Source organism: Microcaecilia unicolor, chromosome 2 (assembly GCF_901765095.1).
Source record: "Microcaecilia unicolor chromosome 2, aMicUni1.1, whole genome shotgun sequence".
NCBI lineage: Eukaryota > Metazoa > Chordata > Amphibia > Gymnophiona > Siphonopidae > Microcaecilia > Microcaecilia unicolor.
The window spans coordinates 109,577,811-109,592,138 of NC_044032.1; the positions used below are offsets into that span (position 1 = coordinate 109,577,811).

Consider the following 14,328-nt stretch of genomic DNA (forward strand, 5'->3'; position numbering starts at 1 on the left):
TTTGTGTTGATTCAAATGTGTTTCTAGTTGGTAGGTCGATCAAGTTTGTCATGTATCCCAGGGCTTCACCATAGATTATTTTGGGAACCATAGTGCAGATTTTGAAAGCAATGCGTTTTTTCATTAGGAGCCAGTGTAGTTTTTCGCAGAGGGGTTTTGCACTTTCAAATCACGTTTTCCCAAAGATAAGCCTGGCTGCTGTGTTTTGATCTGTCTGAAGTTTCTTTAAGGTTTGTTCTTTGCATCCCACATAAATTCCATTGCAGTAGTCTACATGGCTTAGTACCACTGATTGTATCAGGTTGCTAAATGTTTCCCTCGGGAAGAATTGTTTTACGCGTTTGAGTTCCCACATTGAGTGGAACATTTTCTTTGTTGTGGTTTTCACTTGGCTCTCTAGTTTTAAGTTGCGGTCCAGTGTGACACCAAGGATTTTCAGGCTGTCTGATATAGGGAGGGTGTAATCTGGGGTGTTGATAATTGTGGGGTTGTCCGTGCTGTGTTGGGATGAGATGACGAGACAGTTGTTTTTTCTTTGTTGAGTTTTAGTTGAAATGCGTTTGCCCAAGAGTCCGTGATGTTTAAGCTGATCTTGATTTCTTTGGTTATTTCTGTCAGTTTAGATTTGTAAGTAATGTATGTTGTGACATTGTCTTATTGAAGGCGAAGAGCTCCTGCTTCACCTCGCGCTGAGGGTCGTTGCCCTGCCGCCTGAAGCAAAACTTCATCATGGTGACGCCGGGCGCAGCAGCAGCGGCACCATGTAGAACTCTTTGGAAACTGAGAAAAGTCAGAGGTCTTTTTTTCAGTCACGACATTCCGTCTTCTCGTTCAGACATTGATACTGTCTCAGATGGACTACTTTGATGGACTATATGCAGGATGTAAAAAACTAAGCTTTAAGAAATTACAGACAGCTCAAAACATGCATGATATTCAAAGTCACACGCTATCACAGATCCACTCCCCTACTACGAGCATTTCACTGGCTTCCTGTGGCCAGGTTATACTTTAAGATCATAGTTTTTGTCTTTCAAATGATACATGGTGTGGCCCCAGACTACGTGTACACTCTAAATGACCTTCCATTAAGAAACGCCTTGTTCAGAGTTCGGAACTTTCTCCAACTTCATCTCCCCAGTTGCAAGGAGGGCTTAATGAATAAATCTATTCATGCTGTTGTGTTCCCCTACTTTGTAGTTAAGTTGTGGAACTGATTATCAATAGAACTAAGGAGAAAAACTGATTACCTAAATTTTTGCAAAATGGTCAAATCCTATTTATTCAAGAAATTCTTATCAGAAGAATCATCTAGCTTTGGAAATAAGATTTAAAAGTATACTGTTCACAGTAATGTAGATTCACTTCTTCACTGAGTGAAACTTAAAGAGGGCATTCACTTTTCTATTACAGTTTTAACATAAAACATGCACCATCTGCTGGCTAGAGAACTACAGTTCAAGGTTTAATAAAGGCAATTTTACAAGTTTAAAACGCACTGTTCTGTCACAGAAGTCTTTTTGGAAATACTAAGTTGCTCCAGTTAATGTTGATTTCATATAGAAAAGGGCAAAGAAAACTCATGGAGCGTGTTCTACTGATTTTAGTTAAAACTAAGGACAAGAATTCAGAAACTGCTAGCCTGCATTTAAATCACCACATTGTTTCATTTGGATACTCTCACAAGCAGTTTGACCTAGCTTAGTGTATATTTTGGCATGCTTTTAGGCCATATATGTGTGTCTGGTATGGATATTGCAGTGCGAGCAGTGGCCTCAGGATATCACTTTACAAATAATTAGATGCTGCAATACTAATAGCAACCACAGGGTTTTAGTATTTATTTATTTTATTTATTTGTTCAATTTGTATCCCACATTTTCTCACCTATTTGCAGGCTCATTGTGGCTTACATGGTACTGCAACAGCATTCGCCAGTTGCGGTTTGAACAAATACAGGTGTTATTGTGGTAAAAGAAGGTTCGTATTTGGTAAATACATTGGGGAACTTAGGGAGGTGGGATGAGGGTAAGGTATGTACATTACAGTCTTTGGTTTTGCAGTGTCGCAGGAACTTAGGTTTTTATGTTGGGTCAGTGGGGTATACCTTTTTGAACAGGTTTGTTTTTAGTTCTTTACGGAAACTTAGGTGGTTGTTCGTTGTTATTACCATCTTTGGCAGCGCGTTCCATAGTTGTGAGCTTAAGTAAGAAAAGGTGGATGCATAAGTTGATTTGTATTTGAGTCCTTTAGTACTTGGGTAGTAGAGATTTAGGTAAGTTCGTGCTGAGCTTGTTGTGTTTCTGGTTGGTAGGTCTATGAAGTCCGTCATGTATCTCGGGGCTTCGCCGTGTATAATTTTATGAATCATGGTGCAGACCTTAAAAGCAATGCGTTCTTTGATTGGGAACCAGTGCAGTGTATCTCGGAGGGGTTTGGCGCTATCATAATGTGCTTTTCCAAATATAAGCCTGGCTGCTTTGTTCTGGGCGTTCTGAAGCTTCTTTATAATTTGTTCTTTGCATCCCGCATAAATTCCATTGCAGTAATCTGCGTGGCTTAGTACCATTGATTGTATCAGGTTGCGAAATATAGCCCTCGGGAAGAATGGTTTCACGTGTTTCAGTTTCCACATTGAGTGAAACATTTTCTTTATGGTAGATTTTTCTTGGTTCTCTAGAGTGAGGTTTCGGTCGATTGTTACTCTGAGAATTTTTAGCTTGTCTGAGATGGGGAGAGTGTGACCTGGGATGCTTAGGTTTTGGGGTTTGTATGTGTTGTGTTGGGAGGAGATGATGAGACACTGTGTTTTTTCTGTGTTGAGTTTTAATTGGAATGCATTTGCCCATGAGTCCATGATGATCAAGCTGAGCTTGATTTCGTTGTTGATTTCTGACAGATCTTGTTGTATGGGATATATATTGTGACGTCATCTGCATAAATGAATGGGTTGAGGCCTTGAGTGGATAGGGCTTTGGCTAGTGGGGTCATCATGAGGTTAAAAAGGATCGGTGATAATGATGTTCCTTGTCATCAAGCAGATGAAGCCATTACGTATGGGTTATGTCCATCAACCAGCAGGGGAGATAGAGAGCACTCAAACTTTCACAGTGCCCTCTTGGCCAGCTATCTCCACTGTCTCTTCAGTATTCTCTATCTCCCTTAGCAGGGTGGCTGCAGCTTGTTCGAGCTCCAGAAAAATCTGCCGGGAGGTGGTTCCTGGCTTGCCAGTTGTTAACCGGGGTGTTGGAGGCTATAGCAGCTTCACTTTAAAGGCACATAGGTTAGCCCTTTCCCTGCCTTACCCATACCTCTGTGGATGTGGACATATTGCCTTGCTTTCCCTGTCCTTACCCACCAACAGTGGATGCAGGCATATAGGTTCGCCCTTTCCTTGCCTTTCCCACTCATCTGAGCCTCCGGAGTCTTCAATACCTCTGCTTTCCTCACAGCTTAAAAAAAAAAAAAAAAAGTCGCGTTGCGTTTTTAAACGCAGAGACGCTGGAACAGAGGTTTTTGACCTGATTTTCAGCAGGATCGTAGTTGTACACTAGATCCTTTGAGGTAAGAGTGTTTTCCAACTCCTCCGGGGTGGGCCCGCGATCGGGGCGATTTTGGCGCGAAACCGCCATTTTGGATTTTACCGCCGTTTTTTCGGCGATGGCTGCGGACAATGTAAAGCACTGTTCCACTTGTGGCAAGCGCAAATCAGCAGCAGGGCTCTGTAAATCGTGCTGTATTGGCGTAGGAGCCGGCCCGAGCATGGCGAGCAATGTTTCTTCCCGCTCTGAGCTGGCAGCGGGCGCCATTTTGCTTACACCGCATGGCGCGGCCTCCGTGGACACGGAGAGACCTGAGCCGGGTGGGGCACCTCGAGATGAGGTTATTTCAGGAGTGGCTAGCACCGGACAGGATTTGGGTGCCCAGGGTGAGATTTCTCCCTGGATTTTGTGCTTTTGCTGCATAAAGCATACATGATGAAAAGAGCCCTTCCTCAAGGGTCGCCTGAGGCTCCTCTGATTGCCCCCCCCCCCCCCCCCCGATGGATTCTGGCCTGGGACTGCCCAGTGAGGTTTTTTTCCCGGATGCTTGGCCTAAAGATAAGCGCAGAAGGGTTAATTCCCCTTCAGATTGTGGTGCACCTTTTTCCCCCCGTGGTCGGGGTGTGAGGATTCGGAGAACTCTGACAGACGTTCTTGGTCTGAGGAACCAGAGTCAGGTGCGGATTTACCACAGGATCTGGATGATCCCTCCGCGGTGAGGATTTTCCACCGTGATGAGCTGCCAGCGCTTATTTCAGATACCCTGCAGGCCCTCTCGATTGAAGATCCTGACAGTGGCATGGCCTCCTCGGGTAATCCCAGGATGGCTAGTACCAAGAAAGCTGCTCGGGCCTTCCCTTTGCATGACTCCATCCTAGAGCTTGTTTCGGCTCAGTGGGCTGACCCCGAGGGACCTTTGAGAGTTTCCAGGGCTATGGGGCAGTTATACCCTCTGCGTGAGGGGCATTTGGCTCGTTTTCAAATGCCTTCAGTGGATGCCCTAGTCACTGCGGTGACAAAGAGAACTACCCTCCCTGTTGAAGGAGGTGTTGCCCTGAAGGATGTTCAAGACCGTAGGCTGGAAACAGTGTTGAAACGGTCCTTTGAAATTGCAGGTCTCACTGTTCGGGCGTCTGCATGCAGCTGTTATGCTGTGAGAGCCTGCCTAGCTTGGCTGCAACAGGCAGTGGCTCAGCCCGGAGATGGAGCAGAGCCCTTCTTGGATGTGGCTCCGCAGATGGAGGTGGCCTTGTCCTTTCTGGCTGATGCCCTTTATGACCTTGTCAGAGCTTCGGCTAAACAAATGGCAGTAGCAGTGGCGGCTCGCCGTCGTCTGTAGCTACGACACTGGGCAGCGGACATGGCCTCTAAGCAAAGGTTGGTGAAGTTGCCTTTTCAAGGACTTCTCCTATTTGGTGAGGAGTTAGAGAAAATTGTGAAAGGCCTGGGTGATCCAAAACCCCAGCGCTTGCCCGAAGATAGGCAGAGGCCTTCCTCTAAGGGCCAGGCGGTCCACTCCTCGTACAGACCTTGCTTCCGTGAAGCTAGAAAGTACCGCCCGGGGCGTTCTGCTGGGTTCACTTCACGTGCCCGTGGTCAGCAGAGGAACTCCTTTCGCTTGGACAAGCGTTCTGCAGCCGGTGGCTCAAGACCAGGAGTTCAGGGGCGACCCTCTCAATGATGGTGCGCCGGCCCTCTCCTCGATGCCTGTCATCGGAGGACGGCTTTCCCTCTTTGTCGAGGAGTGGGCCAAGATTTCCTCAGATCAGTGGGTTCTGGACCTGATCAGAGATGGATACAGAATAGAATTCAACACCCCAGTAAGAGACGTGTTTGTGGAGTCCCGATGCGGTTCTGCCGTCAAACGGGCAGCGGTGGAGGAGACTTTACAAGGTCTGATTCAGTTAGGGGCAGTGACCCTGGTGCCTCCCGCCGAGCAACGCTGCGGCCGATACTCCATCTACTTTGTGGTGCCACGAAAAGGTGGGTCCTTTCGCCCTATTCTGGACTTAAAAGAAGTGAACAAGTCCCTGAGAGTGCGGCATTTCCACATGGAATCCCTGTGCTCCGTCATTGCGGCGGTTCAGCCAGGAGAGTTTCTCATGTCTCTAGACCTGAAAGAAGCTTACTTGCACATACCGATTTGGCCCCCGCACCAGAAGTTTCTGAGGTTTGCGGTGTTGGGAAAACATTTCCAGTTCAGAGCCTTGCCTTTTGGCCTCGCCACAGCTCCCCGAACCTTTTCGAAGGTAATGGTGGTAGTAGCTGCTTTTCTCAGGCGAGAAGGTATCAGGGTTCACCCGTACCTAGACGACTGGCTCATCAGAGCAGACTCTGCAACAGAGAGCTTACAAGCTACAGCCAGAGTGGTCTCAGTACTGCAATCTCTAGGCTGGGTCGTCAATATGGCCGAAAGTCACCTGTCCCCTTCACAATCTCTAGAGTTTTTGGGGGCCAGGTTCGACACAGTCTCGGGCTATGTGTTCCTACCCGAGCTAAGGCGGTGCAAGCTTCAGAATCAGGTCCGTCTGCTCCTGAGGATGCCCCGCCCGCGAGCTTGGGACATTGTCCAGCTGCTGGGATCGATGACAGCCACGATGAAAGTGGTACCCTGGGCGAGAGCGCACCTGAGACCTCTACAGTATTCCCTACTCCGGAGATGGTCTCCTATTTCTTAGGATTACCAGTGCAGACTTCCTTGGCTCCCTGCGGCCCGTCTCAGCATGGAGTGGTGGCTCTCGGACAGCATGCTGCGGCGAGGAATGCCGCTGACGCTCCCCGTTTGGTGCCTAGTGGTAACAGATGCCAGCCTGAAGGGCTGGGGCGCACACTGCAAGGGGAAGCATGCCCAGGGTCTATGGACACCCGAGGAGTCGGAGTGGTCCATCAACCGCCTAGAGTTGAAAGCGGTGTTTCAGGCGCTTCTGGCCTTTCAAGTGACCCTGGAAGGATTGGCTGTCAGAGTGATGTCGGACAACACGACAACGGTGGCCTATATAAATCGACAAGGCGGAACAAGGTGCAGAGCACTAGCCGCGCAGGCCGAACTGATTTGCCACTGGGCCGAGCTGCATCTTCAGTGTCTGTCGGCAGCTCATATTGCAGGTCAGAGCAATGTGCAGGCCGATTATCTGAGCAGGCATCAGATCGATCCAGCAGAATGGAATCTGGCAGACGAAGTATTCCTGCAGATCTGTGCCAAATGGGGCAAGCCCGTGATGGATCTAATGGCGACAAGTGGTACGGGCGGTTAGCTTGACGGAGTTTAAAAAGGGGTTAGATAGATTCCTAAAGGACAAGTCCATAGACCGCTATTAAATGGACTTGGAAAAATTCCGCATTTTTAGGTATAACTTGTCTGGAATGTTTTTACGTTTGGGGAGCGTGCCAGGTGCCCTTGACCTGGATTGGCCACTGTCGGTGACAGGATGCTGGGCTAGATGGACCTTTGGTCTTTCCCAGTATGGCACTACTTATGTACTTATGTACTTATGTACTAAGTGCCAATACCAAAGTCCCGTGCTTTTTCAGCAGACGGAGAGATCCTCGCTCGGCGGGGTTGGATGCCTTGGCTCAACCCTGGCCTCCGGGTCTACTTTATGTGTTTCCCCCATGGCCCTTGATAGGGCGCCTGCTCTTGCGGATTCGGCTGCACCCAGGAGAAGTGGTCCTCATCGCCCCGGATTGGCCAAGGAGACCTTGGTATGCAGACCTCCGACAGATGCTCCTGGAGGCTCCTCTGCCGTTACCTCTGGTACTGAACACTCAGGGACCGGTAGCCATGGAGGACGCCGGCCGCTTTGGTCTTACGGCATGGCTATTGAGAGGGCGCAATTGAGGGATAAAGGTTATTCCAATAAAGTTATTTCCACTCTCCTGCAAGCCCGCAAGCGGTCCACTTCCGTGGCTTATGCCAGGATTTGGTGCCTGTTTGAGTCTTGGTGTGCTTCCAGAGCCATTGTTCCAATGCAGGCTCCTGTCTCGCCGATTCTGGACTTTTTGCAGGAAGGTGTACAAAAAGGCTTGGCCTATAATTCCCTGCGGGTGCAGGTGGCAGCGTTGGCCTCCCTTCGTGGTAAGGTGGAAGGCGTGTCTTTGGCTGCTCACCCAGATGTGGCACGGTTTCTTAGAGGGGTGCTTCGGCTCCGACTTCCAGTGCGAGCACCCTGTCCAGCTTGGAACCTGGGGCTAGTTTTGAAAACCCTGCAGGCATCTCCTTTTGAGCCGCTTCGGCGAGCATCGGAGAAAGACTTGACACTGAAGGCCATTTTTCTGGTGGCCATTACCTCGGCGAGACGGGTGTCAGAGCTCCAGGCGCTGTCCTGTAGAGACCCATTTCTGCAATTTTCAGAGTCAGGAGTCACGGTTCGGACCGTGCCTTCCTTTATGCCTAAGGTGGTTTCAGCCTTTCACTTAAACCAGCCTATTTTCTTGCCCTCTTTTTCAGAGGAAGAGTTTCCAGAATCTTTTGGGCAGCTGCACCTTTTAGATGTGCGCAGGACTCTGCTGCAGTATCTGCGAGTTACTAACTCTTTCAGGACTTCTGATCATCTGTTTGTTTTGCTATCCGGTTCTCGCAGAGGGTCTCCAGCGTCTAAAGCCACTATTGCCCGCTGGCTCAAAGAAACTATCTTTTCAGCTTATCTGCTGGCTGGCAGGGTTCCGCCTGTAGCCTTTAAGGCACATTCTACTAGAGCGATTTCTTCCTCTTGGGCTGAAACTGGAGCACTCTCTCTTCAAGAGATATGCAGTGCAGCAACATGGGCTTCTAAGCTCTCCTTTGCCCGACATTACAGGCTGGATGTGGCTGCCAGGAGGGATGCGCGTTTTGGTGCACAAGTGCTAGCGCGTGGTGTGGCTTGTTCCCACCCTATCTAGGGATTGCTTTGTTACATCCCATACGTAATGGCTTCATCTGCTTGATGACAAGGAAGGGAAAATTAGGTTCTTACCTTGGTAATTTTCTTTCCTTTAGTCATAGCAGATGAAGCCATGAGCCCTCCCTGTATGATTGTCTGTATGCTGTGAATCTGTTTTTCAGGTTCTGTTCAAATTTCCTGAAGTTCCTTCCTTGGGAGAAAGTTGGAAAACAATCTTCAGGATTCATGTTCAGTTTTAAATTTAGGAGGATGTGTTCATTCCCTCCAGCATGTTTTTTTTGGAGGATGTGTTGATTCTCTGCAGGAGGCGCGTGTGTTCCCCTCCAGTTCTATAAATAGGAGGATGAGTTCATTCCCTCCAGTGTGTTGGGAGGATGTGTGATTCCCTCCAGGAGGCGCGTGTGTTCCCCTCCACTTATACAATAAGGAGGATGAGTTTATTCCCTCCAGGAGGATGTGCATTCCCTCCTTTATGAGTTCATGCCCTTGTGATGGGCCATCGTTCGCTGTGAGGAAAGCTCTTGTGATTCCCATTGCGGTTTGCCATACTGCGTTGGAAGCTTCAAATACTGAAGAGGCAGTGGAGCTAGCTGGCCAAGAGGGCACTGTGAAAGTTTGAGTGCTCTCTATCTCCCCTGCTGGTTGATGGACATAACCCATACGTAATGGCTTCATCTGCTATGACTAAAGGAAAGAAAATTACCAAGGTAAGAACCTAATTTTCCCATCCTTGTGGTATTCCACAGTTTGGTTTCCACGGTGATGATAAGTTAGTGTTAGATTTCACTTGATATGTTCTGGTGGTTAGGAAGCCCTTGATCCATTTGATTGTGTATTGCAGGTTATATTGGCTATTCATGAAAACTCAGTATTGGTCAGTTGGAGGTCCAACATAGGCATGAACCAAACTGAGTAACTCTGCTTAATGTCTGTATCTTCTCTCAAGAAATTTGAATTTGTTAATCTGGCTAAGGACTATCTCCTGCCATTTTTATTTATATTGACAATATGTTCCCTAATTAAGCTGAGTTGCTGGTATTTTTTGATAATGCCACTTACCCAGTTACAAAATATCACAATTTAATAATCTAATTTAGGGGCCCTTTTACCAAGCTGCAGTAAGCAGTAATGCGTGCTTACCGCATCTTAACATGGCATAATGTAGAGCGCGCTGAGGCATCCCACAGTACTTTTGACATGTGAATACGTTATTGGCGTGTTAAAAATGATTTTTTTTTGCCGAGGGGAAATGTCTGTGGTAATCAGTGCAGTTACATTACTGTGCACTAACTTGATTAGCACAGGATTAGTGCATGAGCCATTGTTAAGTACATAAGTAATGCCACACTGGGAAAAGACCAAGGGTCCATCGAGCCCAGCATCCTGTCCACGACAGCGGCCAATCCAGGCCAAGTGCACCTGGCAAGCTTCCCAAACGTACAAACATTCTATACAAGTTATTCCTGGAATTGTGGATTTTTCCCCAAGTCCATTTAGTAGTGGTTTATGGACTTGTCCTTTAGGAAACCGTCTAACCCCCTTTTAAACTCTGTTTTGTTGCTGCTTACAAAACAGGTGGCGGTAAGGGCTCTCATTCCTCCCCAGCTAAACTGCTTCTTGCCAGTTTCACTGTCCATCAGAATCTCCTCACCAGTTGTTTCCCATTCCTTCCCCTAGCCCCTCTCCACAAGTCTCTCCCTTCACACACCATCAGTCCTATGTTACCAGCCTCTCAAATCAATGCCATCCCCATTTGTTTCTCTCGTCTCATCCCAGCACATCCTTGCCAGTCTCTCCCCCTTCAGCTCCCACCTCACCAATTTCTGTCCATCCTCTCTTCACTACGGTTTCTCCCTAACCATTCTCCATAAGTAACTTTCACCTGAGTCCTTTTCCTATCACTTTTTCCCTCAGTTTTTTTCCTATCAAGCCCCCTCCCACATTTCTCTCTTTCTCTCTGAAGACTCTTCTCAGTAGTAATCTGCCTCTCCCCCCCCCCCCTCCGCCATTTTGCCAAATCAATATCTTTCTGTTTTCCATCCAGCCTTTCTCATTAATCTTCCTTCTTTCCCTTGGGCACTATTCACTAAGCTCCCTCTCCAGCTGCAATCTAATCCGCCCTGCCTCTCCCATTTTCCTCATCTGTGTTCTTTTCTAGCCCCTCCTCACCAGTCTCTCTTGCTTTTGCCTCTCTCCAGCAGTCAACTTTGTGCCATGGGCCTGCAAGTGATTTTTTTTTTTTTTTAAGGGAAAGTGCCAGGAGAATTTTCCTCTTAAAATCCTGGGTCTGGTTGCTGTGTAGGTATTTCAATACCTGCAGATTTTACATGTGGGGTTATCAAAATGATCCCTGGGGTAATTGCCTCTTCACCATCTACTTTGATCCCAGCAGTCATATTTCATCCCCCTCCCAAGCTCTCAATCCCTGGCAGGTTTCTCCCTGGTGGCCTCCCTCCATGGCCCATTTCTGAAAGCCTTCCTTTCTACCCTACTTTGCACTCCACCCCTCCCCCCCCTCCCCCCAGGCACTTTCTTGAGTTCTTTTCTCCTCCTCACACATGCCTTCCCTACTGCCTTTTCCCTCTTCACTTCCTTCTACTCCTCCCACCCTAATGGACAGACTTCTTCGGGCAGCTTTTATCCCTTATTGGGTCAGTAGAGTGGTCAGATCTCATGTGAGAGTACTAAGAAATAGGGATATCGCCTTGCTGCTACCACCTCCTCCTCCTCCTCCTCCAGTTATATGCATCAGTAGCAAATGAAGATTCTGCTAGTGGCAGCAGGCTTCCCTGCCTACTCTCTGTGCTGTTTCAATCTGCTGCTGGTGACAATGAGCGACACTGTTCCCTGCTTCCTCTTCATCCAGTTTGGGCTTCTTTGCTGCAGCATTTAGCTCACCCTTCTTCCGCCCTCATCTCTATATGGATCTATGCTTCTTGAGGCCATGATCTTTCTCTGCCAGTATGGGTCACATGGGATCAGGTAATCCAATCAGGCAATAGCAGCAGAGCATAGCTCCTCATAATGAAGTCGGTTTGCTGTCTGAGGATGTTGGTGACATCCTATAGTGATTTTGCAGACCTTAGATTGTGAACCCCTCTGTAGTAAAGATAAGATTACATTAAGAAAGACTCAACATCTAAAACAGACATCAATCAAAAAGGCCAGCATCTAGGTCAGCATAATACATTTTACCTTAAAATTTTTTACTAAATAAGCATTAAGGTCTGTAGACACTTTATAATTAGGAATAAGCATCTCAAATTTTGGAAGACCTTTTCAAAGGCTAAGTGATATAATGAAAAACACAGTTTCATACACACCAGTTTTGTCTCATGAGGTGATGAAACTGTCAGCAGATAAGTGCATAATTTCTCTATGGTAATTTTCAAAGTAGATTTAAGCACATATTTTTGAAATTTCACTGAAGCCCACACAGCAAAAGGTTTCTGTATGGTTTTTATACATGCACAAAATTATAAAATTATCCCCTTAATTAGACCATCAAGATGTTACATATGAGTTTATCTTGTTGGGCAGACTGGATGGACCGTGCAGGTCTTTTTCTGCCGTCATCTACTATGTTACTACCAGTACGTTATTGATAAATAATTGTTACTATATTTTAGCTTATTAAATTCTTTCCCTAACAGTTTAAATAAATTTGTCATAAGATGATGTAGAAGGTGCCCCCATAGCTGTATCTTTGACCTATAGGAAAGTATCCTCATTTAACAAAGTAATTTCTAGTTAAATTAAAATATTTCAGATTTTTGTAGCAACTTCCATTTCATGTCTTAGATGCCAAACTGTTGAGTAATACTAGTGTCACCCAGAGAAGTTCTTCTGTTCATACATAATTTTTTTATCATTGAATTCCCCAAATACAATACTGTACCAAATTAATATGTATTTAAGGAAAAAGGTCAAATATTAAGTATAAGCAACCCTATGCCTGAAACTATGGGTCTACCAGGGAAATTATCACTATTTGTTTTTCTTTTTGAGAGGCAATAAAAAGTTGAGAAAATTGGATTGCTTCAAGATATTCATGTCAAATTCAGAAATAAAACTACCTTTATATTCTCTTTGATATAATGTATTTTTTCTTTAAATTTAATGGTAGGGCTTAAAGCAATGTTTGGTAACATTCCCAACCATTGAAGCTCACTGTGTACCTCAGTACAATATTTTTTGTACAGTTTGGTATACTGCAAAATCACCTAAGTATTGATGTGGTTTACAATAAACTTTATTTATATTTATCCCTGTCTGTAATCAGTGTAGCTGGATTTCTTTCATGCTCGTTCAGGACTAGCTATATTCATATCAAAAGTTGCTGTACGAAACAGGATCTTCAGCGTGGGAGCCAGGTCCACTTGAAGAATTTAACACAATACCTTTTATATTCTTTGAGAAATGGAGGCATCTGAGCAGACACAGTGATGGTAATAAGGAAGACTTTATTACTAACATCACTGTGTCTGCTCCGATGTCTTCATTCCTTTTGAAACTTGCGGACTGCTTGTCAGTTTGTTTTCTGGAAACTTCCATGTTATGTTCCTGATACTTGCTGTATTTTGAGGTAAAGATTTATTAAAACATAATAAACACTGTTCACTCTCTGCAGTAAAAGTAATTATGTCCAGCTCCTAGTCGAAGTCTTAGGTTTCACAGCGCAGTTTCATTCTGAATTAAATTAGTCCACAGTGATTGAGGCATAAAGGAATAAGTAATCAAAACTATTGATGAGTCTTCCTTTACTTGATATATCAAAATCTTTTCTAAATTTTGGTTGAAATTACATCAACTTTTTTCCTTGTTTCCTAATTATTGTTGCTTTTTAAAAACTTTTACATAGGAAGGTAACTTGAAGAGGTATCCTACACCGTATCCAGATGAACTGAAGAATATGGTTAAAACAGTTCAAACGATTGTACATAGACGAAAAGAGGAAGAAACAGCTGAAGAGCCTGTCAAGAATATCAAGCGGCATGAAATCCAACAAGTTGCAGTAAAAGATGTGGGCGTAAAGGTTAGAATTCTTATCAATGCTCATTTTAACATGACAGAGGTAATTTTATAAAGGGTTTTTTTGCTTGTACATATCAATATACAGATGAAAAAAAGCCTTTTGTAAAATTATCCTCACATACAAGTATGTGCTGTGTCAAGTTGGCATGTATGTGCCCAGAATCTGGGTGTTTGGCATGTGTGATGGAGTTTCATGTGGACAGTAGGCAAAATCACAAAGTATATACATAGGTTATGAAAATACACATCTGTGTGTATACCTTAGCTGCATACATTTACACCAGTTCCAGAGCTGTTGTTGCTGCTACTAGTACTACTACTAATAATAATTTCTATAGCACTACTAGACGTACACAGTGCTGTACACAAAACAAGTTTGCAAGCTGAGCTTGCAATCTATTCAAGACAAACAGGACAAATAAGGGATTATGGAATTATTTATTATTATAATACTAGGGGGCATGCGATGAAACTACAGTGTAGCAGGGGCGTAGCCAGCCTTCCGTGGGAGAGGGGTCCAGAGCCCGGGGGGAGGGGGCACATTTTAGCCCTCCCCCCGGCGCCGCCCCCCCACCGCCGACATTGCCGCCCCCCCCTCCCGTCGCGAACCCGCCGCCGCTGCCGCCTACCTTTACTTTTGCTGGCGGGGGATCCCACTCCCCGCCAGCCGACGTCTTCTTCTTAGTCGCTTCCCGCTCTTCAATTTGTTTGCTGACGTCCTGCACGTTGTACGTGCAGGACGTCAGACTCAGAGAACAGAACTGTTCTCTGAGTCTGACGTCCTGCACGTACAATTACGTGCAGGACGTCAGCAAACAAATTGAAGAGCAGGAAGTACTGAGAAGACGTCGGCTGGCGGGGAGTGGGATCCC

At 45.9% G+C, this 14,328-nt stretch overlaps 1 protein-coding gene across 3 annotated transcripts in view; it reads left to right on the top strand.

The window, feature by feature from the left end:
• ERBIN (erbb2 interacting protein) overlaps nt 1–14,328 on the top strand; it is a 405,835-nt gene that overhangs the window by 278,978 nt on the left and 112,529 nt on the right. For all 3 annotated transcript variants that reach the window (XM_030193205.1, XM_030193207.1, XM_030193206.1), the window contains exon 18: nt 13,284–13,457. In XM_030193205.1, the coding sequence (XP_030049065.1) occupies nt 13,284–13,457 (174 nt within the window). The remainder of the gene's footprint in view (nt 1–13,283; nt 13,458–14,328) is intronic.